Source organism: Esox lucius, chromosome 18, assembly GCF_011004845.1.
Source record: "Esox lucius isolate fEsoLuc1 chromosome 18, fEsoLuc1.pri, whole genome shotgun sequence".
NCBI lineage: Eukaryota > Metazoa > Chordata > Actinopteri > Esociformes > Esocidae > Esox > Esox lucius.
Window position 1 is genome coordinate 22541052 of NC_047586.1, and position 21691 is coordinate 22562742.

At 41.4% G+C, this 21691-nt stretch overlaps 2 protein-coding genes across 5 annotated transcripts; both read right to left on the minus strand.

Moving 5' to 3' along the window:
• Positions 1–146: 146 nt before the first annotated feature.
• Positions 147–3499, minus strand: dynlt1 (dynein, light chain, Tctex-type 1). The gene is given in 5 exon segments (NM_001304241.1): positions 147–386; positions 491–568; positions 2867–2990; positions 3169–3210; positions 3403–3499. Coding segments are annotated over 5 exon segments (339 nt in total). The 5' UTR covers positions 3427–3499; the 3' UTR covers positions 147–315.
• Positions 3500–16921: 13422 nt separating this feature from the next.
• si:ch1073-126c3.2 (uncharacterized protein LOC555816 homolog) lies at positions 16922–21472 on the minus strand. Of its 4 annotated transcripts, none has more exons than XM_020056068.2 (7): positions 21365–21472; positions 19675–19783; positions 19400–19491; positions 18399–18513; positions 18140–18252; positions 17419–17533; positions 16922–17246 (listed from the first exon to the last, which is right to left on the minus strand). In XM_020056068.2, exons 2-7 carry the CDS (start codon positions 19718–19720, stop codon positions 17077–17079), a joined length of 651 nt encoding a protein of 216 aa, XP_019911627.2. In that variant the 5' UTR covers positions 19721–19783; positions 21365–21472; the 3' UTR covers positions 16922–17076. The 4 variants fall into 4 exon arrangements, with proteins under 4 accessions (XP_019911627.2, XP_034143589.1, XP_034143588.1 ...); XM_034287698.1 differs by lacking the exon at positions 21365–21472 and adding an exon at positions 20879–21329 and having other exon boundaries at positions 19675–19778; XM_034287697.1 differs by lacking the exon at positions 21365–21472 and adding an exon at positions 20879–21329.
• Positions 21473–21691: the final 219 nt, after the last annotated feature.

The following is a 21691-nucleotide window of genomic DNA, read 5'->3' on the forward strand; positions in this document are numbered from 1 at the left end:
GAATGTCAACATGTGAATGCTTCAAGGTTGTTGAGATGAGGTAGTCATCATTTTATATCAAATTTCACTAATTAAGGAAGGGATAAAAATAACTTAACTAACATTTGGGCATCAACATGCTTTCTACAGGGTTGCCCAAAATAATATAGTGAAAACAAATTTATTGAAAAGTCAATAGAAATCCCAACATCAAAAAGGTTCACAAAAGTCTTCAGAACTAGTAAAAATAACCTTGGGGTAAGCCAGGCCTTAAACACAAATAAAATGAAATGAAAATAAAACACAGTAGAAAACTGTTGAACGAAAGCAGTCGGTTTAAATGGCCAGACCAAAAACAGTGACGATGCAGTGCATGGACTCATTCTCCCACTTAAATGTACAGCTTCCTGGAAGAGAAAGTTAAGTGGAAAATGTAACACAAACTCCATTGCTAGACTCTCATAGAATCTGGTTGTTTTAAAGTTTGAATGTCGGTGTTAAGGATTCTCACCATCAGTGGTATCATCCCAGAAACATGAGCTGGCCGTCTGTAAACCTGCTCCGTTCCTCTGCATGATAATGCAGGTCACTGTGGAGAGGAGACAGATAAATAATCCCCTTCCTCAGTAACTCACATTACACATTTCTTCAGTGTTCTGTGAGTAGATTGTGAAACTTTCCCCCAGCATTCTGGAGGCTGTTGATGACTTAACAGACACTTATTTTAGTCATGTTTTTCATGGTAATTTTTCTGTCATTAAGTTTATCATCGCCAGCCTGGTTGTTATCGACTGTTGAAGACACTTGTGGTTTCTTTCTTTTTCAGGACATTCCAAACAGTTTGATTGAATTCCTCTTTTAGCATCCAAATCCAAAACATACAGGAGTTGAAATGGACACAAATAAAAGGTGACAGTATGTATTTTTGCCTCATTCATATTTTAATTGTATGATCATATGCCTTCAGTGTACAACAAAAGAGACATTTTTACTTAACTGTCACAACACAATTATGGAGGGCACAGTATTTTAACACTAGGACCGCCAAGCCTTTCAAACGAACATTAACAGCCAGAGCCGAATTAGCATACGTTATTAGCACACGAATCGGCCCTATTAGCATACACATTCTCCTGCAGCATCACCATCCAGCCAGAGCATCAGTTCTCTACTGGGTATTCATCAAACTATATACAGGTGCTGGTCATATAATTAGAATATCATCAAAAAGTTTTATTTCAGTATTTCCATTCAAAAACTGAAACTTGTATAATGTATACATTCATTCCACACAGACTGATATATTTCTAATGTTTATTTCTTTTAATTTTGATGATTATAACTGACAACTAATGAAAACCCCAAATTCAGTATCTCAGAAAATTTGAATATTGTGAAAAGGTTCAATATTGAAGACACCTGGTGCCACACTCGAATCAGCTAATTAACCCAAAACACCTGCAAAGGCCTTTAAATGGTCTCTAAGTCTAGTTCTGTAGGCAACACAATCCTGGGGAAGACTGCTGACTTGACAGCTGTCCAAAAGATGACCATTGACACCTTGCACAAGGAGGGCAAGACACAAAAGATCATAGCTAAAGAGGCTGGCTGTTCACAGAGCTCTGTGTCCAAGCACATTAATAGAGAGGCGAAGGGAAGGAAAAGATGTGGTAGAAAAAAGTGTACAAGCAATAGGGATAACCGCACCCTGGAGAGGATTGTGAAACAAAACCCATTCAAAAATGTGGGGGAGATTCACAAAGAGTGGACTGCAGCTTCAAGAACCACCACGCACAGACATATGCAAGACATGGGTTTCAGCTGTCGCATTCCTTGTGTCAAGCCACTCTTGAACAAGACACAGCATCAGAAGCGTCTCGCCTGGGCTAAAGACAAAAAGGACTGGACTGCTGCTGAGTTATGTTCTCTGATGAAAGTACATTTTGCATTTCCTTTGGAAGAGAGGAGAGGCACAGAATCCACGTTGCTTGAAGTCCAGTGTAAAGTTTCCACAGTCAGTGATGGTCTGGGGTGCCATGTCATCTGCTGGTGTTGGTCCACTGTGTTTTCTGAGGTCCAAGGTCAACGCAGCCGTCTACCAGGAAGTTTTAGAGCACTTCATGCTTCCTGCTGCTGAACAACTTTATGGAGATGCAGATTTCATTTTCCAACAGGACTTGGCACCTGCACACAGTGCCAAAGCTACCAGTACCTGGTTTAAGGACCATGGTATCCCTGTTCTTACTTGGCCAGCATACTCGCCTGACCTTAACCCTATAGAAAATCTAAGGGGTATTGTGAAGAGGAAGATGCATTATGCCAGACCCAACAATGCAGAAGAGCTGAAGGCCACTATCAGAGCAACCTGGGCTCTCATAACACCTGAGCAGTGCCACAGACTGATCGACTCCATGCCACGCCGCATTGCTGCAGTAATTCAGGCAAAAGGAGCCCCAACTAAGTATTGAGTGCTGTACATGCTCATACCTTTCATGTTCATACTTTTCAGTTGGCCAACATTTCTAAAAATCATTTTTTTGTATTGGTCTTAAGTAATATTCAAATTTTCAGAGATACTGAATTTGGGATTTTCATTAGTTGTCTGTTATAATCATCAAAATTAAAAGAAATAAACATTTGAAATATATCAGTCTGTGTAATGAATGAACATACTACACAAGTTTCACTTTTTGAATGGAATTACTGAAAGAAATCAATTTTTTTATGATATTCTAATTTTATGACCAGCACCTGTATATATATTAATCTATATCTATCTATCTATATGTATATTAATCTCTATATAAGCGAAGTATGTACTGTATCACCTGATATAACAAAATCAAATCTTCACTTTGATTGGTTTAACTACAGGTATTGTACATACCGATGTACTTGAAAGGCTTGCCCAACTTGCTAAGTTGACTCAGGCACAGCTCCACGACATTCGAGGTCCATTGGTCCACTCTATTCTGTTGGAAAATGTTTCCTCCCATGGTTCCTTCCACTGACTAAAAAATACAAATCAGACAACTTCCTGAATTTGCAGCAGGAATACCACATTTGCGTTGTCATCAAAGCCCGTCATTGTTGTCTCTTGGTCACTATCAGATATCCTTAGCAACGGGGCAAAACAACCTGAAATCAGATTTCATTGCAGTATATGTCTCGTACTTTCTTGTAAATTACCTCTTTGATGATACCGAACACATCGTCAGCGTCAAAGGCAGTCTAGCAAGATAATACAAAAACGAAAAAGAGAAGCAGAACAGTTGAGTTAGCTAGTTACAGTAGTGTACTACTACACCGTGGAAACCGTTAGCTAACTTAGAATCCATCTTTATATTTGGTTTGAAATGTAGATAAAATGTATTATATATTTTATTTAGCGATTTAGATGTCAACTATAATCATCTAGCTAACCTCTCCATTCTGAAACAAATCCATGTTAACAAACTGACTAATTATCTGGTTGCCAACAATAGCAACGGTACTGGTATTCTGCCACTAGTATTCTGCCAGCAGCACTGATGATGACGTCTCATCGTATTGTAATGAGGAAACCTTCAGAATAAAATCGCCAATGTCAATATTCAGCGTGTATAGATAGGACATTTTTAATACGTTTTCTAATGAATGCAAATAGAAGAATTATATAGGTTAAAAACGAAATATTTTAAACCACAATATCAAAGCATAAAATGTGAATTACTCAATACCTGAATTTGGCCTATGCAAATTGCCTATGCAAAAAAAAACTAGACAGTGCCGCGGAACATGGCATTCGAGAATTACTCACTAGGGTATAAAGAATCCATTTACAGTGTAAATTCATGGTGGAATATATAGGTTATAGCCAGCAGCCCTCCTAGCTAGAATATCATCAAGGTACACCAGACACTCTTGCTTGGTGAAGTCCGCAACGACCCCGTCCAATCCGCCGTTCAAAGATAACTGGAGCATTGCACAGGCCAAAGCACAGGACCTTTAACTGTCGTGTACTCTGCTGGTGGAAAAGGCTATCATGGCTTTGGACTCTGGGAACTGTGATATAAATCAAAAGTCAGAACCCTTTAAGGCAGGTAAGGTAGAGATCAAAATACTCTTTAACACAAATTCAGTTTATTAATATTTGCAAATAGAGACAGAAAGACACTAACACAAGAGCTTTGACTGTACAGTTCACAATCACCTCCTTTTGTATGGGCAAGAAGGTGTGAAAACATCTCACAAAAACTGACCTTTGAACAACACAAGTCTATGGTCTCAATCAGCCTAGGCTTGTTCCTTTGAGCAAGGAGGTAGCTAGGGATTTTTCACTCTCCTATACAATGGTATAATTAATCAATTGGTTTCATGCACTAAGTTATTTACTTTGTCTGATGCATAAAAATAAAGGAACAACACAGACTCTACCACCTTGCATAGTCAACCATTATCTTAAGGGCTATATTGCCCATTCTAACAGCGCTCTTCTTACTTTACCTTGTTTATGGCGGCATGACACAGGAGTAAGAGCTGTTGTGGTGGGTGGAAGTGTCATGGGATGTATCTCAGTGGGTCCACTTTTAGGGTGGTCAGGTGGTCTGCAAGGGGTATTGACTTCGCCATTGTTAAAATCAGTAGACACACAAGGATGCATCTCGTCCCTCCAGTTCTCCTGAAGGGGTTCCATGGTCCTTGTCTCTCTGGCTCCATGGTTGCAGGCTATGTTGTAGTCAGAGGTTACTAGCACCACAACTCACTCTGCCCTTAGACAACTTCAATTTTGACCAATCTTTTAGTGCTGGAGCCCTCCTACAGTGTGTGTCATGGACCCAGGTTCCTCTCTCTGCAACCCCAACAGCAGACTGTATAACAAGGTGTACCTTGGTATGGATCCAACCAACGTGGCCTTCACACCCCAGTGAATGTTATTCCGAAACGGAGCTTTCCTTAGTGCCCCCCAACTTAGATCAACCAACGTGGCCTTGACACCCCAGTTAATGTTATTCCGAAACTGAGCTTTCCTTAGTGCCCCCCAACTTAGAAGTTGTTTTCCTTCTGTGTTGCCTCCAACAGTTGGAGGTGCTTGTTGGCTGTATCACCCGGACCAGGAAGTTCATCTGTCAGGAACAGGCATTGCTGGAGACTCACAGTCTGAGTGTGTGAGATCCATAGGGCTAGGTTCTTATCTCAACTCACCTCACCATTGTCCTGGGTCTCAGTAGTATCTAGTAGTCTCTTCCACATGGGCTCCGATGAGCTATACCTTTCATGTATTTTAATTAGAACCCAATCTCTGGACTCTATACTGTAGTAGTCCTTGTCACTGAATTATTTTCAAGTGTCCTGTACCTGTCAGTGAATACTCTTTTCAAAAATTACATTAGCTTGTTGGTTATCGTTAATGCATTGGGACACATTCCCACCAAAACACTAACATTTCTAATAATACCCAATACCCAAAACTTGATCCCCAGAACAGAAAATGATACAGTTTTACTTTGCTAAGCCGAATCAAAATGGTAATATGTATTCTACTCAATCATTACAATGACATTACAACAAAAAGATTTCAAAAGAAACAAATTTAAACAAATCCTGTGAATGGAAAATAAGAGTTATAACAGATGTCAATGTTCCGTTATAACTATGCAAATAGGAAAAACTAGATGTTTCATATAACTCTTTATGCATACCAATTTGATCAACGTTAAGCTTTGAGCTCAACTCTTTAAATCATAATTAATTAATAAGCATCGTTACTTATTATACATCCCCCCTGCTTTCACTACAGTAGTCACAAGATAACACGAGAGATAGCAGTATAAAGACAAAAGAAACCCCAATTTCTAGACACACATGAAAATAGACAATAGTACCTGGATGGACCTGGAATCCATTCCATAATGGGTTGCAGACTGTATTCATGAAAAAACAAAGTCGAAATGTCTAAAACACAAACATAATCAAAGACACCAAATGTACAACACGGTCACTTGTGTAAAGGGATTATAAACCATATAATCTATTGAAAAATTTCCTCATGGCTAAACTGCTCTTAAATGTTATATTACTTCAGTACCTGCCGACAGGTCTATGAAATTGGCTAACATATATTTATAAACTCCAGTACATTTGTGGTACATACCTGACTAAATAATCTGTGCCCTCCAGGGGAAAGGCTGTTTGACTAAATTGGAAGGGGGAAACCACAGCCCATTTTGCAGTGTACCTGCTGCAACCACCAGGGCGATCTTATCAGCACAGCGTCAGCACTGAAATTAGCACTTTCCAAGGCAACGGCCAAACTACCTCATGTAACACAAACAAGTGTCCCGATTAACTTTCCTATCCTAAATTTTAGGGAAATTCTCTCACCCTGTTTAAGGTTTTTCATGTTATTTTTATTACAACCTATATGCAGATTTTTACCATGTCTGAGGTGCTAATGACTGTGGGGGTGATTTTAGGTCTCTAACCTCACTTCCTGGTTTCAAAAACCACTCAAAAACCATTAATTCCCAAACACATTTGTAACATCTACTCAGCATTATGGTGGAACATAAGAATCTCATAAGAATGGTGATGTAGACAAAAAAACAGATGCATGATGTCACTAAAAGACTATATATTACATTAATGAGTAATCCAAAAAACATTCAATTTAGACCTTGAACACGGTTACATCAAACTTCCCAGTGATCATTTTGTCAATTTACCATTGTAGAATTTAAACTCCATCAACAAGTATCAGGCATTGGTTTGTAAAACACAAGTAGTATATTGTTATGATAGGTAAACACAACAAATAAAAACTATATTATTAAAACAAACCCATTAAGCATCTCTCTAATGTAATCATGGGGAATACATTTGCTTTTGGTTGTTTTTCCCTATTTTATAGGCTAGGACTCATGGGACACAACATGTTTTTCTTAACCTTAAACACCATTACCATGTGGATCCACCATTACCGTCCTACCACTCATCATTCCCAGACAAGGAGAGAGAAAACAGAATATTTCAACCTTTGAGAGAAAACCAGTAGATTGTATTTTACCAGAGTAGAAAATCATTGTACACATTTCATATATATCATTCAGATTCTTTCACATGTGCCAGCTAACAACTCAACACGTGATAGCAAATTTCAATTTGGTGGAGCCCTTTGGTTACACAGGGTATAGACGCCATTCACCAGACAAGAAGCCAGACTGCATGCCAGAACAACTTCACCAGTACATTTGTGAAAATTGAAATTGTTGTCAGGTTGTACACTACATTTGAATGCTTGAACAATGGTTTCTAAAACTCCAATTCCTTTCCAAACAACAGTATACAGAGTTGCCCATAAATAAATTAATCGCAATATGCCTTCAAACTACTTCCACAAACTCTCGTATTCCAACATACCGAATCTTATGAAAAGCTCTAGGCCCTGTATCTTCTAAATATGTATAGCATTCAGGGTTGTGTAAAGGAGTGATCTCGCTGATTGATGTTGCCCTTTTCCATCACCTCTGACCGTCAGCACCCCTCCTTCTGGCGGTTAGCATTCCTGCGTGTTCCCCTTGGGTCGTTCACGGTTATTTTCATTGTGTTAGCCGGGACTTATTCTTGTGTGAACTGCCACTTTTGTCTCGCTCAGAGCAATTGGGAGGCCAATTATCTGTAGCATCACATCTAAAACAGCCATTATCTCCTTTTCCCTTGTGTCCTTGTCAGGACAGTCACAAACCCAATGTCCAGTCGAAACACAGTGGTGGCATCCATTATCATAAATGCAGCATTTAGCATAGCCTCTTCCTCAATCCAGGATGGTCCCCAGTGGGGTTGGCTACGTCGACTGTGGGGAACTGTTCTCCCCTGATGCTGTCCCCCTGGGCAGGGTGGGACGATGCAACACTCCAAAGTCTCCCAGCAAAAGGCGGAGGGCCACTGAGGCTGAGGGCTGGCAGGACGGCTTGGAGGGTGTGGGGGTTCGGTCAGAAGGACAGTCCAGGTTTGCAACAACCTGAGCGGAAATAGCTGCAACACAAAGATCAGTCAACCCAACACAATCCTCCCTAAAACTTTCCCTAAAAGCTTTTACACTACCTTGTCTAAATCTGCTAACAGTCTCTACATCCCACATATCACAAACTTCTTTATCTTACCTCACACGTATTCTTCTAATCTTACCTTCAAACCGTGTAGTTGACTCTATCCAAAGCTACCTTTATTAGGGAAACCCAATGACTCCCAGAGGCACAATGTCCATTCCCCATATTTTTCTAACATTTGTTTCACCGGCCCATCGCAATAGCAAGGGATGGACAATGGTTTGCTACCGCACTCACCCATCATCAAAGAGTGGCGAAATGTCTACCCCGGAAAAACGTGCCTCGCAATTGTTAATAAACCCGTCAGTCCTTTACGTGAGATAATATTCTGACACTGGAGTTTTCACTGTTCAGTGAATTTCCACAACAGAAGAGGGGCACCTGCCAGTAGCAAATGCAGTCACATAATGAGAACAAAGCTGACCACCTAACCAGATCTAGCGCCTCGTCGATGCAAGGTTTTGGGCGAGAGTCTTTCCTGGTCGCTGTGTTCAATGGCCTATAGTCCACACAGAAGCACATCTTGCCCTTTTTCTTAGGGACTACAACCATCAGTGTCTACCAGGGGCTGTCGGATGGTTGGTGAAGCCAGCCTATCGCATCTCCACCACGGTCTTCTCTGTCGCCTCCTGTCGTGCCATAAGAACGCCTGGCACTGGAACCTTCCAGATATTCCTGTGGTTTGCTGAAAGCAGGTTGACTGGCATCTTTCAACCTGGGCGAAACAACATTAAACAGATACTGATGCATAAAGCCCACATGGGTTGCTACAATAATATACACCATGTCACATAGTCACCGGGAAAGTCTATGCCAGGGTTCTGGAGAGGAGAATACGGCCGATAGTAGAACCTCGGATTCAGGAGGAACAGTGTGGTTTTCGTCCGGGCCGTGGAAAACTGGACCAGCTCTATACCCTCTACGGGGTGTTGGAGGGTTCATGGGAGTTTGCCCAACCAATCCACATGTGTTTTGTGGATTTGGAGAAGGCATTCGACTGTGTCCCTCGCGGCATCTTGTGGAGGGTGCTTCGGGAATATGGGGTCCTGGGTCCTTTGCTAAGGGCTGTCAGGTCCCTGTACAACCGAAGCAGGAGCTTGGTCCGCATTGCCGGCAGTAAGTCAGACTTGTTCCCAGTGCATGTTGGACTCCGGCAGGGCTGCCCTTTGTCGCCGGTTCTGTTCGTAATTTTTATGGACAGAATTTCTAGGCGCAGCCAGGGGCCGGAGGGTGTCAGGTTTGGGGACCACACAATTTCATCTCTGCTCTTTGCAGATGATGTTGTTGTGTTGGCCCCTTCTAACCAGGACCTTCAGCATGCACTGGGACGGTTTGCAGCTGAGTGTGAAGCGGTGGGGATGAGAATCAGCACCTCCAAATCCGAGGCCATGGTCCTCAGTCGGAAAAGGGTGGCTTGCCCACTTCAGGTTGGTGGAGAGTGCCTGCCTCAAGTGGAGGAGTTTAAGTATCTAGGGGTCTTGTTCACGAGTGAGGGAAGGATGGAACGGGAGATTGACAGACGGATCGGTGCAGCTTCTGCAGTAATGCAGTCGATGTATCGGTCTGTCGTGGTGAAGAAGAGCTGAGCCGCAAGGCGAAGCTCTCGATTTACCAGTCAATCTACGTTCCTACTCTCACCTATGGTCATGAGCTTTGGGTCATGACCGAAAGGACAAGATCCCGGATACAGGCGGCCGAAATGAGCTTTCTCCGCAGGGTGGCTGGGCGATCCCTTAGAGATAGGGTGAGAAGCTCAGTCACCCGGGAGGAGCTCAGAGTAGAGCCGCTGCTCCTCCACATCGAGAGGGGTCAGCTGAGGTGGCTTGGACATCTGTTTCGGATGCCTCCGGAACGCCTTCCTGGGAAGGTGTTCCAGTCCCGTCTCACTGGGAGGAGACCCCGGGGAAGACCTAGGACACGCTGGAGGGACTATGTCTCCCGGCTGGCCTGGGAACGCCTTGGTGTCCCCCCGGAAGAGCTAGAGGAAGTGTCTGGGGAGAGGGAAGTCTGGGCATCCCCGGATAAGCGGAAGAAGATGGATGGATGGATAGTCACCAGGCACCTCAATACTACTAAAAACTGACTTCAACCACTAAAGGCTAGCAACGGCTAGCTAGGCTTGCTGTTCTATCAAACTGTGCCACAGCGTGGTTTAGAGGTTGCTCTGTAGCCGACCAGAAGGCCCTGCAACAGGTGGCGAAAACAGCCCAGCACATCACTGGTGCCCAGCTTCCTTCCATTGCAGACCTCCTAGCGGTGTCTGTGCAGGGTGCGTGGGATCATCAGGGACCCTTCACACCCATTTCCCAAACTGTTTGCCCTCCTACCATCAGACAGGCAGTACAGGTCTCTTCAATCACGTGAACCAGTGAACTCTGTGACCCATCACTAACTGCCTCTCAGAGACCTTGTACTACTCTGACAATGCCTTGCAAAGCTTGATAATGGACATTTTCAGTTGTTACAGGTACATGTCTACCTCAGGAACCTCACCGCTGCTATCCCTGCATTTCAGTAGAATTTGCCATTTGTACCGCACAAGCATTACCCAACTTACCAACTATACTTGTAAATGTTCTGCCCTCCTCTGTTTACCTCAATTGCACGTGTAGTATCACCTATACATTCCATTGCACACCTATACATTCCACTTGTAATATAAATATTCTTAATACTTGTAAATACTTGTAACTTTTCTGCCCTCCTCTATTTGCACTTCTGGTTAGATGCTAACTGAATTTTGTTGTACTGTACTTGTACTGTTCAATGACAAAAGTTTAATCTAATCTGTGTTACTGCAAGTTAGCATACCAACAACACACCCTCGATCCCCACAAATACATTTTGATGTGGTTTGAAGAGGGTTGATAATGGTATTACCAACATATGTCAGACTAAACACTTCAATTAACCATTTCCAGCTAAAAAAATACAGTGATCACATTTTATTTAAGAGAATGAACAAGATTTAACAAGGTCATTTTGTAGCAAATTTGAATAGATGCCAACGACCAGTCCTGTGTTCCAATGGCACGCTGTGTTTGGCAAATTGATCATTAGAAAACCCTTTTGGGATTATGTTAGCACCACTGAAAACTATGAGGGGCTGTATAGGCCATCATTCAAATTTAACTCTCATGCACACTACTGAAAATCAAAACTCTTTCACACACAACTGAAAACCTCTAACACTAACTACTGAAAATCTTTCACATACATTTCTGAAAATTAAAACTCTCACACACACTACTGAAACTCTCTCACATTCACTATTGAAATTCCCTCCCATACACTACTGAAACTCTCTCACATATACAGTACTACTGAAATTCTCTTGCATACACTACTGAAACTTTCATATACACAACTGAAACTCTCTCACATATAATACTGAAACCCACTTACATACACTACTGAAAACCTTTCACCTCTCATATACACTACTGAAAACCTTTAAATATAAGGGCAGTGTTATGAAATATACAAATAATGGATAATAATGGATAATATATATATATATATATATATATATATATATATATATATATATATATATATATATATATATATAAACCGATCAGCCTTAACATTATGACCACTGTAATATTTGCTGGTTTGCACACTGGCTAAACTAGCGTATACAATTAACTGAAACAGACACTGGACATTATTAAAGTGTTGTTTATTCCACCATCTTAGATTACACACCTGACTCTTGCGAGAGTACAGGGATATTGCCCAGGGGCTACTGTGTCCCTTTAGGGACATACAGTCAGGATGTTACATCACCCTTCTTAGGAAGAAAATGGCCTTACACAAACACACACAATACGTTATTTGGTCATAAGTGTTGTTACTAAATGTAAACAGATAAAAGCAGCAGTTAAATGGACTATGACATGAGTGCAAATGATTCAATAGTTCTCAAGGTAGAGAGCAAGGTTCTCATTTCCTGCAGAATTCAAGTAACATTTAGGTAACAGGTAAGCAAACTAACTTACCCATATGGTAAGTACTTATTTTTCTCTTTCACCTCTGTTCTCCTAAGAAACAAGTGATTAGGAACAAGGAACAACAGTTGAATTACAAGTGTTTTTCTTTTCCAGGGCAGCGATTCGCCAGTTGTGGATTTGCTGGTCGCGGGTGGTCTGCAGGTTCAGGGTGTGTGGGTTGTGTGTTGTTGGTTTGTGTGTCTACATGTTGTGTGTCTGCATACAGTTCCTTTTCTATCTAAGCGTAGTTCACTTCGGTGCTGTTGAGTGACTTGGAAGCATAGGCAAAGGGCTTTTCATCCTGGAGCATGACAGCGCCGAGGCCACATTTTTGAGTCTCAGTTCTTTCTGAGGGTCGAAGTACGCAAGCACAGGGTGATGTGTTATCAGTTGTTTCGTCTGTGTGAATGCTTTGTCATGGTTTTTGTCCCATAGGAACTCACTGTCCTGCTTCAGTAGTTGGCGTAGTGGTGCATTTACCTCAGAGAGACGTGGTGCAAATCTGGCCAAATAGTTCCAACTCCCCTCTGCTTGTGGATGGCTGCATTTCCCCTATTGCCTTCACCTTTGCCGGGTCTGGCTTGATGCCTTCACTCGAGAGTGTGTGGCCGAAGTAGCTGACCTCTGACACGCCTATCTGGCATTTGTCAGGATTTAGCCTTACCCCTCTTTCTCTTGTGCGGCTCAGCATGGCCCTGAGGTTGTTGTCGTTTTCAAGCTTTGTCTTGCCGAAAACGAGGATGTCGTCGACGATGGCGGCCACACCTAGGAGACCTTCATACGTCTCGTCGATGCCCCTTTGGAATTCGTCTTGAGCTGAATTGATTCTGAATGGCAGCCTCAGGAACCTGGACCTGCCGAAAGGGGTGTTGAATGTTGTTAGCAGGGACAACTTTGTACTCAGCTTTATGGCCCAATAGCCTGATCTGGCGTTGAGGACGCTGAAGTACTTCGCTCCGGTGAGTTTTGTTGTGACGTCCTCAAGTGTCGGTAAGGGGTAGTGGGGCCTTTGTATCGCTTTGTTGAGGTCCCCGGGGTCCAGACAGATTCTCAGCTTGCCAGTCTGAGGTTTTTCTACAACTACAAGAGCTTTGAGCCATTCTGTGGGCTCAGTCAATTTGCAGATCACTTTGCTCTCTTCCATCTTGTCAAGCTCCCGTTTCAGTCTCTCGTAGAGCAATCGGTACTCTTCGGGGAGGCTATACTACTGGTGTGACGTGCGGGTCGACATGGAGGTTGCACTCCCCTGGAAACTCTCCTATGCCCTGGAAGATGTCTGCATATTCCTTAAGAAGACTGTCTGTGTCTGTGCATGGCTTCCCTTCTTTGTTGGCCACAGCCATTATCAGCTCTATTAGCATAAGGTCTAGACTAGGTCTCATCCCTAGAATGGGGCGTGCCTTGGTGTCTACTACGTAGAACATAAATATAATGGAGGTGTTCTTGTATCTACACTTCAGATGACAGGTGCCCTTCACTTTCAGCAACTCTCCACCATAGCCAGATATCCATTTGGTGGCTGGTTTTATGGCAGTATCTCTAAACAGTTTTTCAAATATGTGTACGGGAATTGCATTGGCCTGTGCGCCAGTGTCAATTTTGAATTTGACTTTGAGTTACGATTTCAATTTCAGCATAAGCTTGTTCGTTACATTTTCCTGTGTTTTCAGTTGTAATTCCATCAATTCCATCAATTGTGTATCACTTTTCTTGTATGTGTGTTTGTGTGTTGCTTTGACCTGCAGACTTTTGCTAAGTGATTGACTATTTTGCATTTCATGCACTGCTTGCCTTTGGCTGGACAGGTGCCATCTTTGGTGGTGTGCAGGCCTCCGCATCGGTCACATTCTCTGTGTGCTATGGTAGACTCCCTCGGCCTGGCTTTGTAACTTGTGTGTGTTCGTTTCTGTTCAAGTCTTCGACCTATGGCATGTAAAGCGTTGTTGTTGGGGTCTCTGCCTCCGACGATCTCTTTGAGCTGGGCTTGCGCTAGCTCGTGAGAGCGCGCTGTCTATTGCTTGGTCCAGCGTTAGCTCCGCTCCATGGCTGAGCAACTTCTCCCGCACCCGCGGTGAGTTTGTAGCGAAAACAATGCGGTCTCGCACCATCTCGTCGCTATTGGGGTATCCGCAGTCTTTAACTAGCAGCTTTAGCTCTGTGACAATGTGTTAGAAAGTTTCCCCATCCCCTTGCATCTTATCATGGAAGCGATATCTTGCGTATATCAGGTTAGACTTTGGTGCGAGATATGCAGTGTATTTATCGTAGTATGTCTGCAGATTCTTTGCATCTTCATCTGTTAGTGTCCATGTGTTGAAAATGTCCCGTCCTTTCACTCCGATCCACAAGAGAAGGTAACTGCATTTGTCCTGTTCGCGTTTCTCCCGTAGGGGTCCGGAGAATATCAACTCTGTGTGCTGCTTGAAACGTCGCCACACTTGAGGTAGGTTCGCTGAATCCCAATCCATCTCGGGTGCTGGAACGCCGAAACTATCCATCTTCTGTCCGAACGTGAGGATTAGAGCCTCTACTCTGACACCATGTAATATTTGCTGCTTTGCACACTGGCTAAACTAGCGTATATAATTAACTGGAACGGACACTGGACATTATTAACGTGTTGTTTAATCCACCATCTTAGATCACACACCTAACTATTGCGAGAGTACAGGGATATTGCCCCGGGGCTACGGTGTCCCTTTAGGGACTGTGATGGAAATTTCAATGTATCGACACTCGGAGTAAGGAACACAGAGACAAAGTTCTCTTTGTACATTCGAACAGTTTTATTAACTATTATGCACATATGAGAGATGCGTCAACCGCTTACACACACATAATCGTCTGAGGAGTCTCTAACTCCATACATGAACAATCCGTATTTATTACTTAGAAAAGGGGTGTGTTAAGATGCTGCCATCTGTTTACCCCAAAGGGCGGGCTGTCCCCCCACCTTATCCTTCTCAACTCCTGAGGAGACACAATGTCTGGATAGTCAACCTAGACACTAAAGGGTTATGCAGATTTACGAGTACCCCTCTAATCCACCCGTGCCGGTCAAGGATGTCTCCTATTCAAACACCAGACCCCTCTCGGCATCTTTAACTAGTAACTCATTCATACATGTATAGGACGACAAAGAATACATCCTTCTTCTAGGCAGAAATACCTAATAATCCTCTGATATTATACAGACGTGTGTCACATTCAAAGTACAGATTTACAAACTAGCCAATAGAAAGACAGACATTTCTCAAATGCACCTTAGTTCAAAATTTCCATAACAGGACATACAGTCAGGATGTTACAACCACCTGCCTAATATTGTGTAGGTCCCCCTTTTGCTGCCAAAACAGCCCTGACCCGTTCGAGGCATGGACTCCACTAGACCTCTGAAGGTGTGCTGTGGTATCTGGCACTAAGACTTTAGCAGCAGATCCTTTAAGTCCTGTAAGTTCTGAAGTGGGGCCTCCATGGATTGCACTTGTTTGTCCAGCACCTCCCACACATTCTCGATTGGATTGAGATCTGGGGAATTTGGAGTCAACACCTTGAAGTTGTTGTGTTCCTCAAACCATTCCAGAACCATTTTTGCTTTGTGGTAGGGCACAATTTCCTGCTGAAAGAGGCCATTGCCATCAGGGATTACTGTTTCCATGAAATGGTGTACAAGGTCTGCAACAATGCTAAGGTAGGTAGTACGTGTCAAAGTAACATCCACATGAATGGCAGGACCCACGGTTTCCCAGCAGAACATTGGCCAAAGGATCACACTGCCTCCGCCTGCTTGCCTCCTTCCCATAGTGCATCCTGGGTCCATATGTTCTCGAGGTAAGTGACCCACACGCACCCGGCCATCCACGTGATGTAAAAGGAAACGTGAATCATCAGACCAGGCCACATTCTTCCATTGCTCCATGGTCCAGTTCTGATGCTCACATGCCTTACATTATAGGCGCTTTCGGCAGTGGATGGGGTCAGCATGAGCACCCTGACCGGTCTGCGACAACGCAGCCCCATAGGCAACAAACTACGATGCACTGTGTGTTCCGATAACCTTTCTATCAGTACCAGCATTAACGTTTTCAGCAATTTGAGCTACAGTAGCTTGTCTGTTGGATCGAACCACACGGGTCAGCCTTCCCTCTCCACGTGCATCATTGAGCCTTGGCAGCCCATTACCCTGTAGCTGGTTCACTGCTTTTCCTTCCTTGGACCACTTTTGATAGTTACAGACATCTGTAGACCGGGAACACCCCACAAGAGCTTCTGATTTGGAGATGCTCTGACCCAATCGTCTAGCCATCACAATTTAGCCCTTGTCAAAGTTGCTCAGATCCTTATACTTGCCCATTAATCCTGCTTCTAACACATCAAATTTGAGGACAGAATGGAGCCATTTTAAGAATTATTTCAAGTAGGATTGTGATGTGTGTGTGTCAACCACCTGCCTTTCTACTGAGTCGGGAGTTTCCTTCCTGCTTGCAAAAATTCCTGTTCTAGTTATTCATCATCATTAAGCACTCTACAAAATACTAAATACAGGGTCTGAATACATATGTACGAGATATTTCATTGTTTTGTTTTCAATACATTGGCACACATTTATAAAGAAAAAGGTCATTTTGGTGTTTTGTGTCCTAGACAAAAAAAAATCATCAATTATAAATGACATATATAACAAAATGTGGAGGAAATGAAAGGGTCTGGCTACTGTATGTAGAAGGGTTGGTAACACATCAACACTTTCTGACTCCTGAAACTGAGGCGCTGGTGTTTAGAAAAACATTGACTCATTTGTATTGTGTTGCTTTAGAAACATGTATTACAAACATTCCCCTAAATCATAAAATGAGGAAAACATTTATTTTTAATAAACTTTATTTCTGCTGAGCACAATGATAGACATGCAGCTGGCAACAATTAAATGATTCTTGGAGCAGAAGTAAGGTTAATCCCATCCCTGGCTACTTGAATGACTTTGAGATGCTGCTTGTTCTCCACATATGCTACAGTTATCAACATATGAGACAGACATTTTTTGTCGGTACATCGTCTTTAATCTTCAGCTCATCAATAAACTGCTTAATGAGATTCTTCTCCAGATCACTGTTACTCTTAGTCTGCAAACAGTTCTGGTCCTTGGGAAAGTAAGCAGACTCAAAGCCTGCAACAGGAGCTGAAAATTCTGCAACAACAAAGTGACTTTGATTTGCCTTTTTGAACAAAATGTTTGACCTTTGAACTTTAAAACTTTAAAGTAGAATTTGAAGATGTTTTACAGTATTATGTTAAACAGCTGTTCAAGCAGGGCTCTATTTCCCATGAAGATTTAGAGAGACTTTACAAAGGAGACTTACTGTTACAAATTGCCAACCGGTTCCCTCCAACATACTGGGTTGTCCATTTGAAGCCGGTATCTGCACTGCACGTCTCATACAGACGACTTCTCCTCAAGAATGCGAAATCATAACCCTATGCAATAACGGCAAATAATAAGAAATAAACAAATTGGCAGTTAAAACACTTTAGAAATAATGACAATTAATAATAAAAAATACCAAACCTGTCAGTTATAATACAGACAGAAATATATATGGCTCTAAAATGTTCATAAATTCAGCAGATTTTTAATGGTCATAAGTTTGCACCTTTTGCCAAATGTATGACCACATTAGAGATGCATATTGTCCTCCGATCATACAGACCCACAAAGAATTTGAAACCAAATCAAAGCTTGAGAAACTCCCATATTTGTTAGGTGAAATACTGCAACGTGCAATCACAGCAGCACATTCTCATTATTTATTCTACCTTGTCACTCTCATTAGTTTTACAAACTTTTCACATCATTGTACATAAGACACACAAAATTCCTTTTGAAAGTTGTGTGTATTGTCTACTGACAATTGAAGCTTAATTTTTTATATTGTTACTTATAGCTTTTTTATTATTATTTTCCACATGCTTTTGCAACACAAACACATTTTTTACCATACCAATAAAGCCTTTTGCAGTATGCTGTCTTTGGATCTCGGCCATGATACAGTTTGAGAGGCCTTTAATGTAGCAGTACTGTACCTCATTGCACATGGGTTTACAGTAACCTGTCTTGTTAATGGATACACACACGATTCCTCCGTCACTGATGGGTTCCGGGGCTGGACACCGTTTTGGTTTAAAGTGCTGACAAACTATACAGGGAAATTAGACATAGTAAAACAGATGGGGTAGAGATGTAGGGTTTGTGCATTATCTGGTAGGTAGGGACTGGCAGTTCCCCTTGTGGCACCGTAGTGTTGTTGTGGACACAGAGCTCTGTTTCGCTCAGGAGTCTTACATTGTTTTAGATTTTCCTGTAGAATATCTGTGAGTGTTTGCAGAGAGTTCAACAAATCAGCGATCTGGTTATCGTTCCACTGCCCGGTAATATTTCCAGCACACTGCACTGCTTCCTGTGTAGAAATAGTGAAAAAGAGAAGTAATTTGTTTGAAATCGATCTACCATAACATTTAAACTTTGTGCTAGATTTACCTGGAATGTAGAAAAGCCCCCTTGCCTTATCAGTTATTTTGGGCTGTGTTTTAGTTAATATGTTTAAGTTGTGTAACTCTGTAGTAACCTGCTCTCTCTGCCAATCAGTTTATTAACTCTGTTTATTTACCCCATGCCATCTCACTTATCTTCCTCTGGATTCGAGATGCAATGAGATGGCATGTGGAGTCCTGTTTTAAAGCGCGTCAAAGTTTCTGCAACAATTGTGTGTGCATTCATACACTAGTAATTTTCACCACAATGTTTATGTTCACGATATGTTTATATTTGAAGTAAGTGTTGACAGCTGGTTTAGTTAGCTAGGCTAGCAGTTGGCCTAGTGAATAGCTTTATGACACATCCACCTTTGATGTTTTTACAGGTCGGAAAGCCTACCCCTATTACCTATACATTGTCTATTGTATTCTGAATTGGATCCCTGAATTGCTGAAATATATATTTGAGTATTACGGCCAGCGTTGCACACCTGGCAAAATACCAATCATGGAGGAATTGATAAACATTGCAACACTGGTTAAAGATCATGGGGCTCAGGCATCCTTAGTTAAACAGATTGAACAGCATAGGCTACTTGTATTGTACAGATTTAACAGCATGTATTTTAACTGTACATATTTAACAGAACACATTTTTATTGTAAATACTTCACAATACACATTTAAAGGGGCTAGCACATCAAATCATACATATTTAACTGTAAATATTTTAATTGTACAGATTTAACAGTATGTAATTTATGCAAAATATAATAGCAGAAATGTAGTGGTGAAGGTAGGTGTCCGTACCTGATGCTGCATAGAGAAGTTATCAAATGTCAGGCTGAAATTGGAGCAGCTATTGGCACCAACATTACCAGTAACAATGTTTGAGAGGACAGCTGGCAGACAAACATAATCAGTATCACACAACACTCTTAGGGTTGTCTCTGCATAGCTGTAGTTCAGCAGATGAAATAATGGGAACCTTATTGTTAACTTAAACTAAAACATACAATTTAATAAAACGTAAGAGTGAATAAGAATGCTTAGTTATGATTCTACTTAAATACGGCACTCCTTACCTGAGCAAAAGCAAAGTAGAACTTTGTGTGCTGTGTTTTTGGCCATGTTTGTAAATGTTGTTTCCTCAGTCTGAGTTGTACCTATTGTTGTATTTATAGATTGCCTGGACTTTGGGGAAGGTACAAAGTTTTGGATGCTGACAACTTTTCCAGGAAGGCTTGGATACATTCATAAAGGAATTCACAGATTGTGCAAATGAACTAGATTTACTTATATTTGCTTATTCACAGAGATTAAGACCCTGACCTTTTTAAAAACCACAACCTGTATTTTAAAGTATTTTTGTAATTTTCTTCTTGGGTTTCACAAAAGAAATCACACCTAGAGTATTCAGAAGGTTGTTAAAAAGGTTGCCCAGCCTAATATAGAAAATGTTGAACTTGGAATGAAGTTGCTATGATAATTTTGGAAACATGACTATTTAAGTCTTTGATTAAATCTACACAGGCCTCATTTCCTACAACCATTACTCCAACATCTTATTCTTGAATGATCATGCCAAACTGCTAATGTGGTACTAGAACATCACTTAATTATATCAAAAACAGCTAAAAGCTATTTTCTAGTACCAAACAAGCAGGTTAGAATTAAGGATGAGGTGTTGTAAAAACTTTCCCTTGTGTCTTTCAGAATTCACCGAGCAAATGTACACTGAAAATGGAAAACACTATTGCAAAGATGGTTAAAAAGTATTTTAAAACTAGCCAAGCAACATTAAAATTTAAGTTTGTAAGATACAGGTGAGGGTGAACATTTTTTGTAAAGCTCCTGAATTCTCAAATTGAACACAGTTGAATATCCTGCTGAGAATTACCATGACAGTGAAACATGTAGTACAGCGTGACAGAATGTTTTAATATTAAAGAATTTGGTAGATAACTGATAACTCTCCTTAAACGTCCTAATATCGGTCGTCAATCTCTTACATGATTTCATCTAGACTGATGCTAGAAGAGTGCTCTATAGCCAGTCTTAAAACTAATCAACTAGCTAGCGAACTTCATGTAGCTCAATTAGTAAATTAGCTAGCTACAATAAAGCATACAAAACAGCTGTAAGACATTTGGTCGTTATCTGCCATCAACCTTGTCTGAAACAGGAACTAGCTCGCTATATCAATGAGAGAGCGGGCAATGTATGCTTTACCTGCTTGTGCACAACATTGTGAGAAAGAAGGTTGCAAATTAGCTCAATCCAACTCACCTTACTATGCGATATAATGCTTCGCTTCAGGAAAACTCACGTGCAAGCAGCTTCTGTTGCAAAGACATCTAGCTGCACATAGCAGAAACGATTATGAAACAAAGAGGCGAGATGTTTGATACCCTCTGGTTCTGAGTAGTTTTTTGTTGCCTTGGCCTGCCACTCTGAAATTACTGCCAGGTGCTGAAGCACGTCGTCCTAATATTCGCCCCATAAAAAGTGGAAGAGGGGGACAATAATGCAATTTCGAAATGTGGAGGGGACCAAGTCCCTAGTGAAATGTCCGCCTTTGTAAGATCATTTTCAAAAATGTGTCTTTCCAATAGCTTGTTTAACAGTTTCCACTTCCAGTGTACAGGCTACATTAGATCACTAATTGCAACAATTAAGTCTATTATATCTACAAATGTTTCCAAAATATACAACAACAATTTACCAAATAGGCTAATATCCCCATTACAATACATAGCTTCATTTGAAACTTACAAATTCACCAGACCAATTTACGATTTGAATACACAGTATTGTGTACTTTTGGAAAGTTCGTAATCTTCCGAAATACTACCACCTTGTAAATGGAAGCATGTGTGACCTAACGAACAGTTTAAGCTGTCGATGGGAATGGACGTGACAAGATCATTGATTAATTAATTGACAGGAAGTCACATTGCAAAAAACCTGACCGGCTGCAAAAGTAAAGTCTTATTATAAAAATTATAAATTATAAAACAGATATTCGAAAAACATATCTGTGTGTACAATAATATATGATTTGTGTTACATTTAACAAGAAACTAACCTCATTAGACACAA

Excerpts from the sequence above, each read along its gene's own strand:
- si:ch1073-126c3.2 (XM_010904641.5), bottom strand. The coding sequence starts at position 19,843 with ATGTATCCAAGCCTTCCTGGAAAAGTTGTCAGCATCCAAAACTTTGTA. Across the intron at positions 19,492-19,674 it reads TCTACTTTGCTTTTGCTCAG|CTGTCCTCTCAAACATTGTT; the intron begins GTAAGGAGTGCC and ends TTTGTCTGCCAG. Across the intron at positions 18,253-18,398 it reads ACAGGAAAATCTAAAACAAT|TTTGTCAGCACTTTAAACCA; the intron begins GTAAGACTCCTG and ends TTCCCTGTATAG.